At 38.5% G+C, this 12,827-nt stretch overlaps 1 protein-coding gene across 2 annotated transcripts in view; it reads left to right on the forward strand.

Moving 5' to 3' along the window:
• The window catches only part of Mastl (microtubule associated serine/threonine kinase like), a 32,753-nt gene that overhangs the window by 6,613 nt on the left and 13,313 nt on the right, over window positions 1–12,827 (forward strand). For both annotated transcript variants that reach the window (XM_028764927.1, XM_028764928.1), the window contains exons 3-7: window positions 2,245–2,384; window positions 2,986–3,074; window positions 8,320–8,426; window positions 8,818–8,965; window positions 11,693–11,865. In XM_028764927.1, coding sequence (XP_028620760.1) covers window positions 2,245–2,384; window positions 2,986–3,074; window positions 8,320–8,426; window positions 8,818–8,965; window positions 11,693–11,865 — 657 coding nt within the window. The remainder of the gene's footprint in view (window positions 1–2,244; window positions 2,385–2,985; window positions 3,075–8,319; window positions 8,427–8,817; window positions 8,966–11,692; window positions 11,866–12,827) is intronic.

Genomic DNA, 12,827 nt, shown 5'->3' on the forward strand with positions numbered 1-12,827 from the left:
CTTTCAGGATATCTTTCAAGATATGTTCGTCCACAGAGAATTAATAAGGACTGCTAGGGAGGATGGGTCAGGGTGACCCAACTGCTTTGTTTGGAGAGGGGATGTACTTGCAGCTGAATGCAGATGGGGCTCAAGCCAGACATGACCCTGGGTTGGTAAGCTATCTCTATGCTTGCCTGCCTCTGCTTAATCCTTTAATTCTTCCTGAGGTCTCCAAATGCTTTCACAGCACCCTACTTTGCATGTTTGTATGTAAAAACGATGACTGATGGATTTAACTCCTTGGTACCCAGTAGCTTTCAGTCCTATTACAACAGTAGGTGAGTGCTAATTGTGATTGCTGAACGTGGAGCCTTTTGTTCTTTACTCTAGAATTACTATAATAATTAGACAGCTATAATATTTCTTTTGTTTGTTGTTTTTGGCTGTTTCTATATAGTACTGAGGCCCATACCCAGGGCCCTACATATGTTAGGGAAGAATCCTACCACTGAGCTGTATCCCCAGTTCTATTTTTATTCATTCTAGACATTCAATATTAGACAATGTCTTACCTATCATATCTAACTTCATTATTGGTTTAGATTCTTAGATCTTGGTGCTCAAAATGTGGTCCATAAACAAACAATGTCAACAGTATCTAGGGATTTATTAGAGATCCAGAGGCCTGAAGATATAGCTCAGTGGTAGTGTGCTTGCCTAATGTCCACAAGGCCCTGGGATTAGTCCCCAGGTTTGGGGGGATGGAGGGCAACTCAAAAAGACTTAGAGTCATCTCTAACTGTCTCTGCTGGTAGCCGTCACTGAAAAGGAGAGCATCACTTTGATACTTCTGCCCAATATTCATAACGTGGAATCATGAAGAAATAACCGAAAGCCTCTTCCTGTAAATAAACCTGTTTTCTTCAACATTGTATTGTGAAAGATGCACTCTAGACATACAAACACTAGACATAGGCTCCAGATTAGAGAAATCAAGAAATGTAACAAAAAATTTGTTTTGTGATCTTGTGAATGGAGACTGGGGAGGAAAGCTATAAGGAACAATATTGAGATGGTCATAGAAATCTAAATATATGAATCTTAGATTCATAAATAAATATTAGAATCTTATTGCACTGTATTTGCTTAAGGCTGCCTTATTCAGCAACTCATGATATGTTTAATGGCAGTCAGGTGTCACAGGACAAGCCCACGTCTCCGCACTTGAGAGATAAAGGCAGGAGGATTGCAAGTACTAGGCCAGCCCAGTGGTACAGCTGAATACCCTGTCTTAAAACAAAAATTTCAGGGTAACAGCTCATTAATTTTTATTATCAAATTAGTCAGCAAAAATATAACACTAGCCAGGTATGGTGTGCGCCTGTGATTGCAGCAATAAAAAAGCCAAGGCATGAGGGTCTGTGGAACCCAGGAGTTCAAGACTAACTTCAACAGCATATTTATTAGAGTGTAGATGTTACTATGTGTCTTAGGGTTTCTAGTGCTGTAATAAAACGCCATAACCACAGCAACTTGGAGAGGAAAGGGGTTTGGTTGGGGCTTACATGTCCTGAGTTACATATCCATTGAAGAAAACTGGAACCTGGAGATAGGAGCTGATACAGAGGCCATGGAGGGATTCTGCTCAGTGGCTTATTCCTCAGGGCTTTCTCAGCCTGCTTTCTTCTAGAACCCAGAATCTCCAGCCCAGGGATGGCACCACCCACAATGTGCTAGAATCTCCAGCCCAGGGATGGCACCACCCACAATGTGCTAGGCTCTTCTCCATCAGTCCCTAAGAAAATGTCCTATAGGCTTATGAGGGCATTTCCTCAAATATTCACTTCTCTCAAATGTCTCTAGCTTGTGTCAAGTTGACATAAAAACTAGCCAGGACAACTCATAATACTAACATTAATTATGTGTGTAGAGAAGAAACCAGATCTGGCCCAGGCTAAAGATTTGTGAACTGAGATGTTGGCAAGTGGGAAGTAAATCTAATAGTCTTAGAACTTTTATATAACTGATTTTTGTTCAAGCCGACCAGTTTAATTTTTCACCAGAAAAATAGTAAGAATCCAGGATTAATGGTGCATGCTTATATTCCCAGTACTTGGAAAGCTGGGGCAGAAAATTTTTTTTGTTATCACTCAGGCCCATGAGTGATGACAAAACTAAAAATAGCTCTTCTAGACAAAATAAAACTGTAATGCCTAAACACTATACATTTCAAAAATATCATTTTAAATTCTCTTTTGATAGATAATGGAATATCTTATTGGTGGAGATGTCAAGTCTCTCCTACATATATATGGTTATTTTGATGAAGAGATGGCTATAAAATATATTTCTGAAGTAGCATTGGCTTTAGACTACCTGCACAGACATGGAATCATCCATAGGTAAGACTGACTTTTTCATACATTACTTCTTAAAGAAGATGTGTTTGAATCTTTGCTATATGCAAAAACTACTTGCTTACAGACAAGACATGCCTATTTTCCCTACAGCACAGTTGTAATATGTACTTCGAGTCTGCATTAGCTCTTATTTAATCTTCCTATATTTTGTTAAGTGTTGCTTTGAACATAAACATGACATTTTAATGTAAAGATTATTAATCTCTTTCCACTCCCATACCACCATGCAGCAGTAACAGAGTTTGTGGTCCCACAAACGGCCCACCTTTTGTCTGTTCAGAGAAAGGTTAAGTGGCTCTGTTCTGTTAAAGCTTAATCATGCCTTACTTTAAAGAGGTGGATATAAATTTGCCCCGGCAGGAGGATGAGATATCCAAAAATAATGCCAAACAGAATCTAGTATTGAACCACACAAATTTTTGTGATCCCAATATGTAACAGATATTTCTGAGAGCTGTTTTCTGTAGGTTTATTTTAAAGGAAATAACTACGGTTGTCTCTTGTAATTCACCCCACTTTACCTGGTATTTTAACATCAAAATTACTTTTCTCAGTATCTGTTTGCTTTTTTTTGTATATTCAGGGATTTGAAACCGGACAATATGCTTATTTCCAATGAGGGTCATATTAAGCTGACAGATTTTGGTCTTTCCAAAGTTACTCTGAACAGAGGTAAGAATGATAGCAAGTAAGTGCCTTTTTAGAAACCCAACAAACTTTGAGACTCTTCCATTAACTTTTTTTTACTATACTAGATAAAATCTGATGGCTATTTGTTCTGAAAGACTTGAAATGAGTATGGATGTTGGTATTGTCCCACTAAAAGGAGGCTTGGGGTATGTTGGCAGAATGTTTGCTTAACTGGATCCAATCCTAAAACAAAAAAGAAAAAAGAGGAGTAGGAGGAAGAAGAAGAAACAAACAAATAAAAGATCATTCTTGGATCTTCAAAAATCCTTAAAATTCCTTAGATATTTAAAACTGGAACTGGTAGCCACCATTCTCTTTATCCATGCTGAAACAGGATGGATATTTAAGCATGAACTGAATAACTAAACTACAATATAATCCAGAGCTGATTCCTAAAACACTTATGCAGATACATCTTGCTACCACCAAGAGCTTGATAGATACAATTTGTCCCTGTATGTATGGAAATAAGTTCATTTCTGAGTAGGAATTTTTAAAATGCTAGCATAAAAACACAACAAAGTAACCATTTCACACTGTTAACACCACAAAGGACTACTGACCCGTGAACAAAACTACAAAATAAAAAGCACAGTTTTTCTAAAGAGATTGTATATTGGCTTAATGCTGTCAAAAGAAAATTTGTATATATAAGACAAAATATTTTAATTCTCTCTGGTTTTATATGGGTTTTTCGGGGGAAGAAGGTGGAGTAACACAGGGTTTTTGTAGCCTTGCTTGTACTCAAACTTGTTATGTAGCCGAAAATACCCGTGAACTCTTGCCTCCATCTCCCAAGTGCTGGGATTATAAAAGTAATCACTGAGTATATCTGGTTTTGATGTTTTGATTTCTAAGTATTGACTGACCTCAAGGCCTCTGTATGCTAAGGAAGCATTCTGACACTAAGCAACATTCCTAGCCTGTCGCTCTTACATTTTGAAGTTTAAGGCGCTGTGTCTAGAGAACAAAATGTAAGTGAATAAAGTGATTTACAGTAACATTGTGTAATGAATTGAAACAAGACTTTACTTAAGTTCATCATAGAAATGTGGCAAGATGATAAATTACCAACTTGGAAGTAGAGCTGATTCTCTATTAAGAAGTACACAAGCACCAGGCGGTGGTGGCACATGCCTTTAATCCCAGCACTTGGGAGGCAGAGGCAGTCGGATTTCTGAGCTCGAGGCCAGCTTGGTCTACAGAGTGAGTTCCAGGACAGCCAGGGCTACACAGAGAAACCCTATCTCGAAAAACCTAAAAAAGTAAAATTAAATTAAAAAAAAAAAAAAAAAAAAAAAAAAAGAAGTACACAAGGGTTAGGGATTTAGCTCAGTGGTAGAGCGCTTGCCTAGCAAGCACAAGGCCCTGGGTTCAGTCCTCAGCTCTGGAAAAAAAAAAAAAGTACATAAGAGGAACTAGTGAAATGGCTCCGCAATTAAAAGCATTTGCTACACATGCAGAGAACGAGAGTTCAGTTCCAAGCACTGACTTCCAGGGGCTTGCAACTGCCTATAATCCTGCTCCAGGGGATCAGATGCTCTCTGCTGGCCTCCACAGGCACACAGATGCATTTGGACTTACAGACAGACACATACATGTACACATAAATAGATTTTTTTTTTTTAAAAGAAGTATAGATGAATAAGAGAGGTGAAGAGATGCTGGGGTAGGGTAAGGAATGAGAACAAAGTGTAACCACACAATGTATAAAGATGCTGTTGATGAGATCCAGCCCTTTGTGTGCTAATTTAAAAGCTTAAAAAACAAACCGAACTAGAACTGTAGATGAGAATGCTGCACATGGCCCTGAGGTAGTTTGCTTGCTTTAGCATATCAAGGGCCCTAGATGTGCATTCCACCAACACAGATACACACACCAAAAGGGTTATGTGAAAAGGCAGACTTTTTGGTTTGGATTTTGGATTATTTATTTATTATTGTGTATATGTGCATGATGTGGAGGCATTCATAGCATGTCTGGAGGTCAGCGAAACAACCTTGTGGAATAAGTTCTGTCCTTCTGCCGGGTGGTGGTGGTGCACACCTTTAATCCCAGAACTTGAGAGGCAGAGGCAGGTGGATTTCTGAGTTCAAGGCTAGCCTGGTCTACAGAATGAGTTCCAGGACAGTCAGGGCTACACAAGAGGAAACCCTGTCTCGAAAAAAACAAAAAACAAAAGTTCTGTCCTTTACCTTTACATGGATTCCAGAGTTCAAATTCAGGTCACCAGGCTAACCCAGCTCACTAGCCCTTGTTTTTGGCCTTTTGAAACATGTTCTGTTCTATAGCCCTGACTAGCCTAGAATTCATTATATAGACCAGGCTGGCCTTGAATTTGTGAGTCTTCCTGTCTCTCTAGTCTCTGCCCTTGAGCACAGGTGTACAGTCATGGCTGTCACCCCCAGCTTTTTCAAAAGGTTTGTTTAATGTATGAAGGAACATATGTAAAATTGGAACTCAAAATTGTAAGCTCTAAATTATAATTGTTTGAAAATACAAGTCTACAGTTATACCTAAATTAGGTAAACGTCTTACCTAAGCTGATAGGAAAGTCTTTAGAGTCTTCCTAATCCCACTTCATATGATTTTCCACATGTCTTGATTCAGAGGTAATATCTGATTATGCACAGTCTACAGGAGGTTCCGTTAGGGATGTTCTATAATATATAATATATTCACCATATTAGCTTTCTTTTAACATAAACAGCAAACCCAGCTCCTAATCAGTTATTGAAAAATGGGAAAGGATAATATTGGTATGTTTAAGTCATTTTTGGTCCTAAAGTAAGGCAAGCCTAGAATATATAAGATTATTACTCCTTTTTTTTTTAACTGCTTCATCAGTGTGAGACAAATGAAATTGGTATGTTCAGACTTGAAGTATAATGCTTTTGTTTTAAGACAGAGCTTTCCTTGAACTCATAGCAGTCTTACTGCTTCAGCCTTCCAAGAGCTTGGGTTTCAGGTTGAATACATTTCTTAAAGACTTACATCAAATAGAACAGACTTTTACTTTATCATCTAAATAAAATAATAAAGTATTATATCAATGTTGAATTATTTTAAAGTAGTATCCTAGTCACTGTTGTTGCTATGAGAGACACAATCAAAGCAAGCATCTAAGTGGATGATTGCTTACAGTTTCAGGGCATAGGTCCATTATCATCATAGCAGAGAGCTTGGCTGCATGCAAGCAGGTACTGGAACAGTAACTGAGAGCTTTACAGCCTGATCCACAGGCAGAGCGAGTGAGATTGGACTGGCATGTGCTTTTGAAACCTAAACACTCACCTTCAGTGACACACTTCCTCAAACAAGGTCAAATCTCCTCCAACAAGGCCACACTTCCTAATCTTTCTAATCCTTTCAAACAATTTCACTCCCTGGTCACTAAGCATTTAAAAATATTGAAACATGTTAATAAAATAGATTCATTTCTCTCTCTTTTTTTTAAAGATTTATTTATTTATATGAGTACACACTGCAGCTATCTTCAGACATACATTAGAAGAGGGCATCAAATCACATTACTGATGGTTCTGAGCCACCATGTGCTTGCTGGGAATTGAACTCAGGACCTCTGAGCAGAGCAGTCGGTGCTCTTAACCACTGAGCCATCTCTCCAGCCCAATTCATTTCTCTCTTGACCTAAGCTTAACATATTAGTTGATATAAAAGGCCCATAGTTGAATTAACTTATTTCCTTTTTTTCTCAGTACTTTATTTATAACAAAAATTTTCTTGCCTAATTTCAGAGCTTATAATTTTTAACTCTAACAGGTAACAGTGAATTTTCATACATGTTTATAATGTATTTTCGTCATATTCTCACACACACACACACACTTCCCCCAGTGACCCCACGTCCACTGATCCCCTTCCTCTTCCCAATTAGTCCATCTGATGCTTTCATGTCTTTTGTGTTTTCTTAAATGCCCAGCTAGTTATAGTAGGGTTATTTCCTAGAGTGTGTGCCCTTAACAGTAGCTACCTCAGAGAAAGAACTGTCCCTTCCTCCCCCAGAAACCATTAACTACATACAGATCCTCAGGAAAGAGAAACCTTATTAACACCTCCCCACCCCCATGGCATCATATTGGTGGGCCTAATCTTATGTAGGTCTGGGTCAGGTGATCGCATTGGCTTAAATTTAAGAATCCTATAGTCATTCCTGTAAGTCAGAATGCCACACTAATGTCCTCCTACTTGCCAGCTGTAGTATGAATTGTGTCCCTTTATGCTGAGCACTCAACAGTCACTTGTTTTTATCACTTTGATTGGGTATGAACATCTGTACTTACTGAGCCCACTTCAAAAATAAACTGCTCTAGCCAGAGCCAACAGCAATAATGATATGTGGCTAGTAAATATAATTATTTTGAAGGTGATTTGACGGGTACACCATATCCATTTGTCAAAATAAGAGCAGTAGGGACCGCCCCCTTCCCAGGACCTAATACATCCCCAGCCATCAACTTTTGACTGAGTTTAGAGGTTCAGACAAGGATTGCCTCACTCAGAGCAGGGCTTAAATCCATTCAGAAACTAGTAAGTCACCCACATAACACACTTAAAACTATTGCACCAATGGGCATGTCTGTCTCTAGTCTAGCAGCAGTATGCATCTCCAGCTCAATAAAACTGTTACTGATCATCCCCAGCCCCTCCCTGGCAGACCCTCAGCACCCTCTGGTACTGTGACAGCTAGCCAGCAGGGAGGAAACTCCTAGCTCTATTCCATGGTAGTGTTTCTATATCTTACAATGAGAGAATGTGGTTTGCTCAGCAGGAAGCCATACAATCTCATTTTGGTGACTAGTCAACAGCAGTGGCAATTGCTTGACTGAGACAACTGATAATTAGTGAGCAAGTGTTTCCTGAATAGTTGATAGCATTCTGGATTATTTCGCTATATTCAACCTATTCTACAAGACTGTTCTAGAAAACTTTTTTTTCCCAGTCCTTAGACTTAAGCCCTGGGCCTTATGCATGCTATGCTGGGAAAGACACTCTACCATTGACCTATACCTCTACTCAAAATTTTAATGACTTCGATTAGTTAATTACTTATAAATGTTGCCTCTGCATATATGTATCCAATGCCAGCCAGTTCTGTAGGTAGTTTCTAATGCAGAAAAACAAAGTTCAGAACGTGTATTATTTAATACTCAATGATAAGCAAAGGTTTTAAATATATTCATATATTTTCCTTTGCATGTATAGACATCAATATGATGGATATTCTCACAACGCCATCAATGTCTAAACCTAAGCAAGATTATTCAAGAACCCCAGGACAAGTCTTATCTCTCATCAGTTCTCTGGGATTTGTAAGTACCTCATAAGGAAAACTCATAAGATACCTTTAAATGATTCCACTTAAAAAATTAAAGCCTGCTTTAAAATAAAAATAGGATGGATGTCAGTACCACAGTTCTTTTATTCGGGTGATGGAGCTTCTGCTGTATCCAACTGAAGATGAAGCTCTTAGTACTTGTGTTGAATTTTTGCTTTTAGTATTTTTTTCTTTTTAAAACATTTTTATCACATGTAGGTGTAGTGTGCGCACCAGAGTACACAAGTGGAAGCAGAGGACACTTGTACAAGACAGTTCTCTTCTTCCACCACATGGAGCACCAGGGATTGAAGTCACGCCATCAGGTGGCAGGTGCCTTTATCTTGACCATCTCACTGACCCCAAACAATTTTGCTTTTTAATAGTTCACACCAGTTGGAGAAAAAGATCAAGATTCTTCAAACATGTTTTCAGCCCCTAAGTCTGAAGGACAACTTTCTCAAGGATTAATTTGTCCTATGTCTGTTGATCAGAAGGAGCCGACTTCAGATTCAAGCAAACTGCTAAACTCATGTGAGTATAAAAGGGTATCTTATTCCACTAAGTGTGTGCTTTAAAGAACAAAGTATCTCAAAACTTTACATTTCTAATAGCAATTTAATAACTTCAATCTGTGGCACCTCTATATTTTATTACATATACTCCATTTCTGACAAACACAGTAGATTTTATAAGTCCATAGAATAAACCATCTTGCTAATAATCATATTCAATTATCTAAATGATTGTTGGGTGAATTTCACTATGATTGGGTCTATGGAAATTTTACATGCAGAGAATAAAGTAACTGCAGTGTTGTGTGTCTTTGTAAACTTATCTTAAAATTTTTCAAGGTAGTTCACATTTGAAAACTCAAAGTAAAGGTTGAATTTTCTTGTTATCATTTGTTTTGGGGGTAGGATTTTGGTTTTGTTTTGGGGCTTTCGTTTGCTTATTTGGTTTTGTTTTGCTAGTGTTTTTGAGACAAGTTCTCAGTATGTTGTCCAGGCTGATGTTGAACTGTGAGCTCAGACTGGCCTTTACATTTCAATCCTCTCGCCTTGACCTCCCAAGTAATAAAGTTAGGGTGTGTGTCACCATGACTGACTTCCAAGTAAACATTATCTTTGCATTTGAAAACGGATGCTGAGCCAGGCAGTGGTGGCGCACGCCTTTAATCCCAGCACTTGGGAGGCAGCGGCAGGTGGATTTCTGAGTTCGAGGTAAGCCTGGTCTACAGAGTGAGTTCCAGGACAGCCAGGGCTACACAGAGAAACCCTGTCTCAAAAAAAAAAAAAGAAAAGAAAAAGAAAAGAAAAAGAAAAGGATGCTGAGGATGGTGTCACATATCTTTAACCCCAGCACCCAGAGGCAGCTAGGTCCTTAGTTCAAGATCTACCAATCCACCTAGAGGATTTGTGTATGAAAATTTAAGTTGTATTAGATGGGCTTTGAAATGAAATTTCCTTCCTAGTTGTAAAATGTAATTCTTACTATGTTACAAAGCTCTAATTTCCTAGAGTTTAATGTCATGTTCATCCCTTTTAGAGAAAGAAAAACGATGTATGCATCTTACCTCTCTATTGCTATAATAAAACTGCATGACCAAGGCAACTTAACAAAAGAAAGCATTTAAGAATTTAATTGGGCTTCCAGTTCCAGAGGTTAGAGGTCATGATGGCAGAGCTAGGACACAGAAGTAGGTGGTTTCAGCAACAGCTGAGAGCTCACATCTTGATCCACAGGCAGGAGGCCAAGAACACACTGGCAATGTCTTCTTTAACCTCAGGTCTGTACCCATGACAAAAGTCCTCTTATAAGGCTATAACTAATCCCTCCCAAACATTTCTGCCAACTGGGGACCAATGAGTGAAACCTGAGCCTTTGCAGGCCACTCTCATTCAAGCCATCACAGTGTGCGTCCTTTATGTGCACATAAGTGCTTTAGAGCCTCTCATCAGGCAGTAAAGCCTAACTGTCCTGGTCTAATGGAAAGTGAAGTGAGAGCCTTTATTCAGTCTACAGAAGCGCTTGAGAAAGCCAGCATGGTGATGCACTGTTGTAATTTCAACACTAAAGATAGGGACAGGGATCCCGTGGGCTGACTAGCCAGCCAGCCTAGACTGCTTCGACAGCTCTAGACCAGAAAAGAGACCTTATCTCAAAAAACTAAGTAGGAACTGAAGAGATGCCTCAGCAGTTAAGGGCACTGGCTGCTTTTCTAGAGAACCTGTGTTCAATTCCCAGTGCCTATGTGGCAGCTCACAACTGTCTACAACTCTGGTTCCAGGGATCTTACACATACTCTAGCCTCCACAGGTACTAAGCATGCACATGGTGTAGACATACATGCAAGCAAAACACTTAAAATTTACATAATACATATAAAATTTTAAAACTTATTTTAAATACATATTTTTAAAAAAGAAGAAGATGCACGGTGCATGGGACACTCTGCCTCAGGCTGATCTCTGGCCTCCCACTCTAATGGACACACACATACACAAAACTAAGGAGCACCAGTTTCTAGCTATTTATGTAGGATAAAGGAGCATGTGTACTCTAGGTGCTGCCTTACTGCAGTGGCTCACTAGGCGTCAGTTTTCTATCGTGCGACTTATCAGATCATAGTAACAAAATCCCTTAAAGAGAGCCATAGGTGTAAAGCTCACTGTTAGAATGTTTGAGATACACACACACACACACACACACACACACACACACACACACACACACGGTCATGGGTTCAATCCTGAGCACTGCAAAAAAAAAAAGCAACTGCCTGTGGCTTTCTGTAATTCTCACACCAATGAGCATTATAAATTTCAACATCTCAAGCTACAGTGTTAATTAAACATAACATAATTGAGCTAGATAAATTTAATAACATTCTACCCTTACAGCATATCTTATTAATGCATACCAGTAATTGGTCCATTATTGATAAGTCCAAATAAATCATATATAGCTCAAAATCAATTTCCTTCTAATTGTATTTTAATATCCTTATCCTGGCTTTCATTTTACAAATGAAAGTGATTTGGTTTAGTTATAACCTTCAAAGCATTGCCTACATTTGAAATAATTCCTGAATATAAACATAATAAAAATCATAGCAGATGTATCACTATCTTTGTGGATTAGGTAATGTTTACAACGAGTAGTCATAATATATAATATATAGTACAGATACCTGGAAAGAGTCAAGATCCATAAGCAACTAGTAACTGAAAATAAACTAGCATTTTCTTTTCCCTACAGGTTCTGAAACACTTGCATCCAATCCAGAAATCCCTGTGAAATGTCTGACTTCTAATCTACTCCAGTGTAGGAAAAGACTGGGTACCTCAAGTACTAGTAGCCAGTCTCATACCTTCGTATCCAGTGTGGAGTCAGAATGTCACAGCAGTCCCAAGTGGGAAAGAGACTGCCAGGTTAGGAGGAAGTACACATAACCTAAAGCTAATAATGCACATGAAACCAGTGATACCAACACCATACCGTTCCATAAGAAACCTGTAAGGAAATGACATTGCTACATGGGTACGGTTGTGGTATTATAAAAAAAGTCTTCATTTTTCTGAATATTGTGTCAGATTCTTGTAAAAGCTTCAATTCTTCTCTCATTTAGTTGTGATTCTGGTCTTTCTTAATGTATGATGAATGAATAAGTATTGTAGTAAATGAACAGAAAGTGTTTGACTTCCAGGCAGACGTTTTCATTTCCTTTTGTAATAAAGACATTAGATAATTGAGGGTTTGTTGTTTGTTCCCAACACAATTTTAAAATTGTACTCTCTCTGTACTGTTTACTACAACTTTCTCATTTAATAGAATGGAAACTCTTCAGATACTACTTTTAGGACATAAAACTAGTAGGGATGTTTCCTTAAAAGTGTCTGTTACAGAGCGGTTGTTAGCCAAATGAATAGATGGTCTTTAAATTATTTTACTTAAGCCAGACTGTGGTGGTTCATGCCTTAAACCCTCCACTCAGGAGGCAGACGCAGGTGGATCTCTAGGTTCCAGAACAGCCAAGGCTACAGAGAAAAACCCTGCCGTGAACCAACCCCGCAAATATTTACTTTATATGCTGTTTTCGCTTTCTCTATAGTTACTGATGCTAATAAATAGAAAAGGTCTCAGAAACTGAAGTGTAAAACCGTACCAAGTCCTCCTCCATCAAAGGTTAAGATCAACGTAAGCCATTTGATAAAGTAGTTTATGTCATATTTGCTTCTTATTCCCAGAAATCTGACTTTTCTCATTATTGTTGGATATTTGTATTTTTAGGGTAAAGTCAAACATAGATAAAACAAGACATCTAGTTTTTTCTGTTTAGACTTTGCTACAGCTAGACATGCTGTACAATAACCAGATCCTTACTCCTAGAACT

The sequence above is a fragment of the Grammomys surdaster genome, unplaced genomic scaffold, assembly GCF_004785775.1.
Source record: "Grammomys surdaster isolate TR1022 unplaced genomic scaffold, NIH_TR_1.0 146, whole genome shotgun sequence".
In the NCBI taxonomy this organism is placed as follows: Eukaryota; Metazoa; Chordata; class Mammalia; order Rodentia; family Muridae; genus Grammomys; species Grammomys surdaster.